The sequence below is a fragment of the Scardinius erythrophthalmus genome (genome assembly GCF_964197995.2).
Source record: "Scardinius erythrophthalmus genome assembly, chromosome: 10".
NCBI lineage: Eukaryota > Metazoa > Chordata > Actinopteri > Cypriniformes > Leuciscidae > Scardinius > Scardinius erythrophthalmus.
The window spans coordinates 9,194,525-9,205,540 of NC_138230.1; the positions used below are offsets into that span (position 1 = coordinate 9,194,525).

At 33.3% G+C, this 11,016-nt stretch overlaps 1 protein-coding gene across 1 annotated transcript; it reads right to left on the minus strand.

The window, feature by feature from the left end:
- Window positions 1-7,420: 7,420 nt before the first annotated feature.
- On the minus strand, window positions 7,421-11,016 carry LOC308697313 (uncharacterized protein; the record flags this gene model as incomplete). Its single annotated transcript, XM_081376496.1, has 10 exons — window positions 7,421-8,216; window positions 8,340-8,372; window positions 9,057-9,086; window positions 9,186-9,221; window positions 9,306-9,338; window positions 10,266-10,301; window positions 10,382-10,414; window positions 10,518-10,550; window positions 10,861-10,919; window positions 11,000-11,016. 10 exons carry the CDS (start codon window positions 11,014-11,016, stop codon window positions 8,056-8,058), a joined length of 471 nt encoding a protein of 156 aa, XP_081232622.1. The 3' UTR covers window positions 7,421-8,055.

Below are 11,016 nucleotides of genomic sequence, written 5' to 3' on the forward strand. Positions count from 1 at the left end.
CCCGTTACAGGTTAATCATTCGCTTTTTTCTCTTGCACATCCATTCATATTCAACAAGCCATTGATGCATCAAAGCAGCTTTAGTGGGATTAAATATGCAAACGATGGGAAAATAGAGCAGTTTTAGGATGTAAATGATGTTTTGTTGAGGAAATGAGGTGATTCCTGTGGCCTTTCTAAAGGATGGTGGGAGAGAGTGTGTGTGAGTGTCACGGCCGTTCCTCTGCTCTTCACACCGTTTCATGATGATGCACTTCTGACATTATACTGGCTAAATTGGGAAACTTGTCTTTTTGAAACAAACTGGAATCCACCTAAAGCCGTGGAGTAACATGAGAATCCAGCAGATCTCGAGGGACGTTCTCCCAGTGTTTGAGGGAATCAGGAGATTCAGGACACTCCTGGAGTTATAATAGTTAATGTGTGTCAGTGCTGAACTTCTGAGTCATGACGACCAATCATTCTTTATATCCGACTTCCTTTTCTTCATTTTTCTTCCTTCTGTTTTCCTTAGTTTTTCCTTTCTTCTTTACTTTATTCATCAATTTCAATTTCTTCAATCCTTCAATCTGTTTCGCTTCCTTCATTCATTTTACTTTCCTCTCTTCTTTTTTCTACAATTTTCCTTAATTTCTTCTTTCCTCCCTTCCCTCCTTCTTTCATTTTTCATTGTTTTGCTTTATTCATTTTACCTTCCTTCCTTCTTTCCTTATTTTCTTCTACCATTTTCCTTCCTTCCTTCCTTCCTTCTTTCATTTTTTCATTTTTCTTTTTCTTTCCTTACTTCCTTCCTTAATTTTTCCTGCTTCTGTTTTGCTTCATTCATTTGACCTTCCTTCCTTCTTTCATTTCTTATTTTTTCTACCACTTTCCTTCATTCCTTCCTTCCTTCTTAATTTTTTTTTCATTTGTCTTCCTTCTCTCTCTTTTTCCTTCATCTTTTCTGCTTCTGTTTTGCTTCCTTCATTAATTTGACCTTCTTTCCTTCTTTTTTACCATTTTCCTTCATTCCTTCCTACCTTCCTTCTTTCATTTTTAAAATTTTCTTTCATTCCTTCCTTCCTTCTGTCATTTTTTCTGCTTGTTTTGCTTCATTCATTTAATCTTTCTTCCTTCTTTCCTTTCTTCTTTTTTTCTACCATTTCCTTCATCACCCCCTCGTTCATTATTTTCCCCTTCCTTAATCTTTTCTTCCTTCCGTTTTCCTTCCTTTCTTCATTTTTTCCCCTCTGTTTTCTTGATTCTTTTTTCTTTTCCCTTTTTCTTTCCATCCCTTTCTCCTTTCTTTTTTTCCTTCCATTTTCCTTCTCCAATTAAGTTGTTCCTTCCTTCCTTCCTTCTTTCTTACCTTTATTTAATCCTTCTATCCTTCCTTCATCCTCCCATCCTGCCATATTCCTGTCGTTCCTCCATGTATAGTGGTTCTGTTGCTGTCTCAGAGAAGCGTGTGCTCTATAGTCTCTAGATCTGGGCCAGTAATGGAAAGGTTTTAGGATCAAACCTGAGTTGTTCTGAACCACTCTCCCCTTGATCAAAGCACTTTAACTCGGGTTGCTTCAAGAGGATTTTCCCTGTCCATTTAGTTTTAACTCAATTATTTAGCAATATTCTATCGTTTACATTTTTATAAAACATGATTTTCTTGTCCCGGTCTCCATCTGTTCTCTCGCTCCATCTCGTTCAGATCTCGTGACCAGTGATCCAGGACGAATGTGAGATCAGCACGTCTAAGCGAATGACCCGCTGACCTGTTAAACACTCTCACAGGGTCCTGTAAGACTCAAATCAGCTCACTGTGACCATCTCTGACTTTTGCCATTGCTCTAAATCTACAGAAATCACATTGCTTTCCCATTTAAAGCAGAGGGGTGAGGAAATGTCTTTAGTTTGGTGCTTCTTGATCAACCACAGAAAATAGTCTGAAAAGAGACTTTATTGCTTCACGAGGGCGTTTTGGTGAGACAGCAGTTTTAGCTGTTACGACACTTTTCCAGAACCTTCCTAAGATACAGTTTTCCTTGAAAACACACATCACAGAAGGTCTGTTGAAGATGCAGGGCTCGGTAAAGTCCCGTGGCATTGTGTGAGCTCTAAATTTACTTGACATTTCTGTGGACAACGACTGGCGATCATTGAAATTCTGTGTTAGTCACCTAAAATCCAACCACTAGCTACTGCTGTTTTTACTCAGTAAACAAAGGCAAACACAACTAAACTTGATGCTTATTGCTTAGTTTATTAACTTAAAGGTAAACATTTAGAAATCTTAAAAGATTTCCTTTTTCTGTGATCAACCTTTAAAATGCACAATTATGCATATGGTTCAAAACAACAACACAAACTATGTACAATTGACAAAGATCTGAGCTTCATTTTTATTGATTTTGTTTATTGATTTCCAAACATTTATTGCATATATATTAGTCTGTTGCTTTGAAATAAGTGGAATATCAAATAATCATGCATGGACATCACAGCTCATGTTATATATTAAAAATATTGTATATTTGCATAGATTCTGTTGTATTCTAGGGTGTTTCTAAGGTCTTTTGTATGGTTTCGAGGCGTTTTTGTTTCCTTCTTAGGTGATAAAAGTGATATTCATGTCTCTGTATATGACTCCACTTTCCTTCAGATTGCGTCTGGGGTTTTAAACCTGCTTTATTGTCTAGCTGGTGAAAACGGTGTCTGATATCTCCACGCAAGTTTCAGTTCATTAATGTGATTTAGGGTTTCTGTTATGTTTGGATGTGTACAGTGTCAGATTTTCAGGTCTTCTCGTCCCCGTTTGAGAGGGAGTCAATGGTAACAGCATCTGAAATGTAAGAATGTCTCTCAGTAAAAAGGCTGTTTGTGCTCGAGCCCTTCGACAAATCCATCTCTCCGTGACGTCCATTGAGCCGACAGCACAGTCTCCGTCCCATGATGGGGGACGTTATCCAACACGCTTCTGTAAAATGACCCATGTTTATAGCAGTCCGCCCGACTCAGAAACCCTACAGGAATCTCAGTGGAGTTATTACCAGCGTTTGAAATCATGGGAATTCTCTTATAGAATTCTAACATATTACAAAAATAAACAAATAGAACATATTAACTGACCAAAGCACTTTTATGATTCCCAATATGACGTCAATTTACAGCACACTTTTGTGATTATTCAAATTAATTAATTAATTATTCTTTGGCAGTTGTATAGTTTTTGTGTATTATATGCATTAATATGCATGTATTTTGCTTAGTAAAAATAAAATTGATGTGTACGTTTTAAAATTTTTTTTTTAGGAAATCTTCAGGATTTTAAAACTCTTTCAGCATTTAAGTGTCCCGTAGCAAGACTTTGTTTTAAATTAATTAGAATTCTGATGATGTTTACACAATATTAGTATTTTATCAATATGACAGGACTTTAAGAATCAAGTGATAATACAAATAAATTCTCAGTTTATTTAGTAGGACCTTATTAGGATTCCTATTTTGTCCCATTATAGGATTCCTATATAAATACTGTACATCCCTGTAGTATTTTGGGGTTTTGAATAATATTCATATTTTATCAGAACACCTCATTGAGTGATTAACATTACATTTTTTCATACATTATGATTTTTTTTTTTAGCTTTTCGTGCTGTAATACCTCACATGACCATGAGGAGGCAGTGGTCAGTTTCTTCCCATTTGATTTGAGAAAGGAGCTTTCCCTGACCTGACAGACATTCTGCACTAATGCAGCGTGTACTAAACATGCTTTCCACGCTTAACAAGTGTGACACGTTCCTCACAATTTCAAGCCAGTCATGTACAGAGAGGCTGAGGTATTTCCATAGCTCGTACCAGTCGGGCTGTGGTTCCAGTAAAGCCCAGAAGCCGATACGAGAGGAGACCTGGATTCACGGCGCTGTGGAACAGAAGGCCTTTGTTAATGAAACTCCTGCACGTCTGAGATAATGTCCTCTCCAAAACACTTAACAGCTTGTTTTTCATGTTCATTGAGTTCAAGTGATGTTTTTGTGATAGGAACTAATAGCTGCACTTCAAACAAGCTTTTGAAAGTGCTTCATTTACACTTTTGATTTGATTTGAAAGTGAAAACTATATCTAAAGTATTAACAAAAGCAGTTTATCAGTGATACTGAAGTAACACTGGTGTCGGTCTTATTGCTTTCAGAAGTTTTGCACTGGATGAATTAATTTACTGTCCCGTAAATGGAAATTTAAAGGATGATTGTTTCTTTATTTCCACTGAAATGACCACTAATTGTATTTATTAATTAAACATTATTGGTTTTATTTATTTATTTTATAGTGTTATTTTATATATTTATTCAAGCTATTTTTAATAATTAGAAAATTATTATTTGTATGATTATGATTACTTTTCCTTTGTAAATTGTTCTTTTTACTTTTTTGAAATAAAATTTTTATTTAAGTTATTTAACATTGTTATTATTTATATCTATGTATTTTTGTTATATTTTGGTATTTTTTATTCTTTGTTAATTTATTATTATTTTAATAATTAATAATAATAATAATAAATTACCACTAATTTTAATTAATTAAATTTGTATTTAAAATGTTATTTTATTAATTGTTTATTTGTGTGTTCATTTGAATTATTTAAAAATAATTATTTATATTAATAATAAATAACCAATAGTTATTAATTACAGATTATTGGTTTTATTTATGCATTTTATTGTGTTATTTTCTTTTATTCTTTCATGCTATTTTTATTAGTTGATGATTATTTGCTTGTGCATTGTTGTTATTCATTTAATTTCAATGTTTTTTTTTATTATTTCATTTATGAAACATTTGTTATTATTTATATCTGTGCATTTGAAGTTATATTTTGTTATTTGTTTATTCTTTGTTTAAATTATTTTAAAATAATCACATAATAAAATCCTCATCATCAGAAATTGCCTGTATATTATGCAGTAAAAGTCTCAGATTTAAAGGTGTAGTTTCCCTGATGAAATGAAAATTGTGTCATAATTTACTCATCTGTCATTCCAAATCTGTCTGACGTTCATTGTTGACTTCTAGTCCCTGATCTCTGCCTCTCGATCAGCGACTTGCGCTGTGAATGTGAGTTTTTGTCTTGATATTCTAGAAGGTAAATCCCGTTGATGTGTGTGTGAGATTACAGAAAAGCTCTCAATCTGACCTTGTGACCTTTACCAGGCGAAAGGTTGTGTGTGGCCGTGGACGTCACAGGAGAAGCCCAGAAGCCCAGACGGGTATCAGCTTTAGCGTGAGAGAACGGCCCGACCTTTCGGCTCCGAGCGTCCCGGACACGTACAGCAGAGGTATAGGGTTCTGCGGAGAGAGAGCCTATAGACGCCTACAGTTACAGCCTACAGTTGAGTCCAGGCCAACACACACACACACACACAACACCTTATACATGCAGATCTTACTCTTCTTTTTTTTTTTTTGGAGCAAGTGGAAATCATTTTGATTAAAGGATCTGTTATAGCAATTTTTCCTCTACTTTCCCTCTGAAATCATTCATTTTAATTGCTAAAAAATAAAGGTAAAGATAATAGTTAATATCTTAATAAAAATAATAGTTTTATGAATGTTACTTTTCATAAATTACTTTTTTTATTATTAGGTTATTTACAATATATATATATATATATATATATATATACAGTATATATATATATACATTGCATGTTATTTTTTCCATTTTTATTTATTAAATATTATTATATCATCTATGTATCTGTGCTTTTTAATTTTGTTATAAAGTACAGATGCATAAATGTTATTTGTGTATATGTATATATATATATATATATATTATATATATATATATATATATATATATATATATACAGTTATGGTCAGAATTAATTGCACCCCTGGTAAATATGATCAAAGATGGCTGTAAAAAGTAAATCTGCATTTTTTTATCCTTTTGATCTTTCATTAAAAAAAATAGCAAATATCTAACCTTTCATTGAAGTAAAAGAATTGAAAGTGGGGGGAAAATCACATTGTGAAATACATTTTTCAACCTCCTTTTTCCAAGATAACAGCTCTGAGTCTTCTCCTATAATGCCTGATGAGTTTGGAGAACACCTGACCTGAGATCAGAGACCATTCCTCCATACAGAATCTCTCCAGATCCTGCAGATTCCCAGATCCATGTCGCTTCTTCTCTTCTATGGGTTCAGGTCAGGGACTGGGATGGCCATTGCAGATGTTTGGTTTTGTGCTCAGTGACACATTTTTGTGTTGATTTTGATGTTTGTTCTTGGATCACTGTCCTGTTGGAAGATCCGAACATGGCCCGTTGTAAGATCAGAGGCTGTCAGGTTTTGATTTTTTATCTGTTGGTATTTGATTGAATCCATAATGCCATGTGCATCTGAACAAGATGTCCAGGACCTCCAGCAAAAAATGAGGCCCACAGCATTAAAGATGTAATGCTACATCTGAACAGCATTACATACATTGCATACAGAGTATTTCATTTTACACATGGGGTACTTTTTTATCCCTGTATGAATCAAACCCTTTGCTGCCATAAAAGCTATTTTTTGTTTGTTCCCAATGTGTTTAGGAGAAAACATACCCCCCCCCCCCACTTTCAATTCTTTGACTTATATAAAAGGTTAGATTTTTGCATAAAAAAAAAAAAAAAATATATATATATATATATATATATATATATATATATATATATATATATATATATATATATATATATATATATATATATCAAAAGGATTAACAATGCAGATTTATTTTTTACAGCCATCTGTGATCATATTTACCAGGGGGGCAAATAATTCTGACCACCACTGTATATAATATATATTGGTTGAACTTATGCATTATTGTTTCCATATTGTATATTATTTCTTGCTATTTTTAATTATTAGAAGATTATAGTATTATTATTATTATTTTTATGCAGTGTTGTTTACTTTTTCATCTATTAAACATTATTACTATATCTGTGCATCTGTGCTTAATTTAGTTAAAAAGCACAGATGCATAATTGTGATTAATTTATAATTTATATTGTTTGAACTTATGCATTATTTTTTCATATTTATGTTATTCATTTATTCTTATTTGTTCTCATGCTATTTTTAATCAATACGACATTATTATTTTTATGATTATAATTCTTATTTTCTTTATGCAATATTGTTTTTTTTTTTTTATTAAACATAATTTTTTATTCATTTATTCTTTGTTAATTTCACATACTTATATATTATGTTTATATAAGCAGTTTTGTACTTGATATATTATATAATATTAATTTATTTAAGTTACACATTTTGTATTTACTAAAGTAAAATATAGTATATCATTATTATGCAAAATAATATTTCATATTCCGTGTTAACCAAAGACCAAAGCATAATGAAGACACACTGTATTTCTATTTAGCATATTCATTGCTTTTATTTAGGGGTACAATAAAAAGAAAGAAATGTTTCAGAATCACATGTTATTGATTGTAATATTTGTAAATTCAACAATGTTAAATACTTTGCGTATAAAAAAAAGTAACTGAAAACAAAGAGAGAAACACTTTTGATTGAAACACTGTCATTGTGAGGAGAGCGAAGGCTAGGATCATGGCACATCTGAGGATGCCAGCACCAGTTTCTCATCAACTCTGAGATGTTTAGATTCAGATCTATCCTAGAATTAATCAAGCCAAAAAAAAAAAAAAGAGCCATCTATAAATGTTCATACTGTAACAATAGTCTGATCTAAAACGAAATCAATGCTATAAAGTGTCCAGGTCAGCCTTGCCTCTGGGTAAAGTCTGAAGAATATTTGGCAAGCGCAACTGTAGCTCACATTAACAGAGACCTCACAGAAAAACTCCCATGAGGCCGCACACACACACACACACACAGTCAAACGGATCAGGACATCACAGAGGATAAAGTCTAATTCAAGATTCTCAAAATAAAAAATGCCACTGAAAACATAAACCGTATAGTTATTTTTCTGCTTCTGTCACTGCCTTGTCATTGCAGCTCTGCCCTGTTTCTCTCCACAGTTCACGTCTCAGGGACGGAGGTTTCTTGATCTCTTCTTTGAGGCGGACGCGGGCTTGCTCCGCTTGCGTGCTGATGCATTATGGGATTTGGTGGCGCGCTGCTGGACTGGGACTGGAGCGGGTTTGACAGCCGCCACCGCTGCCTCATCTGAGTCTGGAGCTTCATCTTCTGCACAGAGAGAGAGAGAGAGAGAGAGAGAGAGGTGAGATGGATACTTTACATCTCATTCAAAAGATATGGAGTTATTAAGATTCACTGATTGCATGTGTGTGTTTATGATGTGATATTTACCATCATTTTCTTCCATACTGGATTTAGCTGCATCTAAAAAAAATAAAAAATAAAAAAATGCATAAGACACGTGGGATTTTAGGAGCAAAATTGCCAGGTCATAATTCACCCTTGTCAAACTGTGAAAGTGACATAAATAAATCAAATGAAATAATGCAATCTACAATACAAATACAATTTATACATTAGTTTTATCCATATTTATTATTTTATTCATGATTATTTTTTATGTATGCATTGGGATTTCAGGAGTGAAACATCTGGTAATATTTCAGCCTGAAATGAAAATTAAAAATAATAATAATAAATTATGTTTGGCATAAAAAATGGATCTTAGGATCATTTCTTTTAGAAAATTAAATAATACATGTAATACAACAATTTTTTTAATAGGCATGAATTAAATTTAGCATTACCATGGTATATGAATACTTTACTATTTAAATAAATCATAACAGCAATGAGATTGTTTTTTATTTGTTTTTGCATTACAATAATAAGAATTTTGGTGGAAAATGTGCTTAAATGTCATGGCAATAATGTTATGCAAAAATCTCAGTCTCAAGTCTATATTTTTATGCAAAATTCCTCTTTTATTTTTAGGGTGAAATGTGACCTGGGCATTCTGGATGTTTCTGCACTGGCTACAGTAAAACTGGACTAAATATTCCAGACTGTAGTTTGGTAACATATCACACATAATAAAAACTGACTCACCAGCTTTGGGCACGTCATTTACTTGAGGTGCTAAACAAAAAGGAGACTCCTGTCAATTTTTGGACCATATTCGCTTTCAGTTTATTAGTTGGAACTATATTTTCTATCGTTCACACTTCTGACACTCACCGCTGTTCCCTGCTTCAGCGCTGGTGCTGCTGGCATCTAAACGACACAAAACACATTTATTTTTAATTGTCTAATACTTTTTATTTCTGAACAATTGACATGGTTCTTTCTTTAGGCTACCTGCAGCTGCTCCGTTGTAATACAGAAGCTCATCTGTAGCCATAAGAAAGAGAAATCACAAAATGAGATCTCCTTAATATCTCAGTGGATTATCATTGAGAGATTAAATGGAGAGCAAATTTAACTCTGAACAACAAAATTTCCTCTGGGTAGATCAGAATAGAGAGAATTAAAGTTTGTTTAGTCACCACTAGATGGCAGACTTGTAAAGTTTTACTCAAATTGATTAAAACTACAAACGCGAATAAAAACTGTTGAAAAACTACAAACATGGCGGATGTGCTGGTCCGACGGTTAAGGTTAATAATCAGTCTCTAACCTGACAAAAATATATTTATCCAATGTTATCCACATCATATTTAATCTGCAACAGCATTGTAAACTTTTATAAAGATCTGTGTGGTCATTAACTCTTAAATGCATCATAATGCAAACACAAGAGGAGATTCTCCACAGGAAAAACAAACGACTGGCAGAGCAACATGCTATTACATTTCTTTACGCAAGTATGTCCCAATTTAGCTTACATACTCAAAAGTAGGCTATGTAGTTTTTCTTCAGAAAAATAGTGCATGCTTTTAGGGCATAGTTTAAGCAGGCAGATTGGGATGCAACATTGGTGTTTCATTTTAAGTTCTTTAACGTGCCAGAACCTGCTTTCCTAAAGAACTAGAGGATACAAAGTTCTTTGTGAAAATGAATAGTACAAATCTTCTCTTGTGTTCAAGAGTTCAAACGCTCTTCCAGGCAGTAGGCCTGGGTTAAAACCTTCAGTTCATCCCTAAGGGCAACTTTTCAAACACTTTGTTCAACTAACAATCATTCTCTCTCGTTTATCAGGAACATCAACCGGTCTGGTTCACAAATCAAGGGTACGGTCTAATCCTTCCATGCACAACATTCATAGCTAACCCTCTCTCATCTGCTTCTGTCCTACCCTGTGAAGGAGTGATCACTCACCGTTGGGCAGGTCGGGTGAGACCAGGTTCATGCTTTCTGTGAATGAAAACACAAGACACTGCAGTGAAGACAGAATACAGACTGTGACTCCAAAACAGAGAGAGTGAGAAACTCACCAGTTGGAGCTTCATCTGAGGTTGAATCATGATCTGTGGGTTAATAGAGGGATTCTTAGCTCTTAGTTTTTATTTTATTTTATAGATTTGCATGCAACATGTTTTTAATGTTACTGGTTTTATGATTTATGATTACCTGTGGCAAACATGGCTTGGGACCCCCCTTCAGCTACAAAAGAAAAACAGATAGGAAATGGTCGTTTTTAAACTATCTTAGTCACATTCTTATATACAGAGATTTATACAGATTCATCAAATTAAATTTTAAAACTTTTTTTAACAAAATTACATTTTAAAGATTTGATGGATGCTTTTTAAAATTGTATGGATGCTCCATAATTTTATATACATAAATATATATTATATATACATCATATATATATATATATATATATATATATATATATATATATATATATATTACAGATATGATGTTCTATTAACTCTTCTTCTATTAACTATTGTTCTGTTACTTTCACCTGCTTCAAGGTCCGCTTCAACCAGTACCAGCACCAATGAGCAGAGGATGAGAATGTTCCTGTGACAAAATACACAAATAAATAATTTCATGAGACAATAAATCTGACTTATAAATAAGCAGGTAAGCACCAAGCTTACAGTGAACGTTCTCGCAT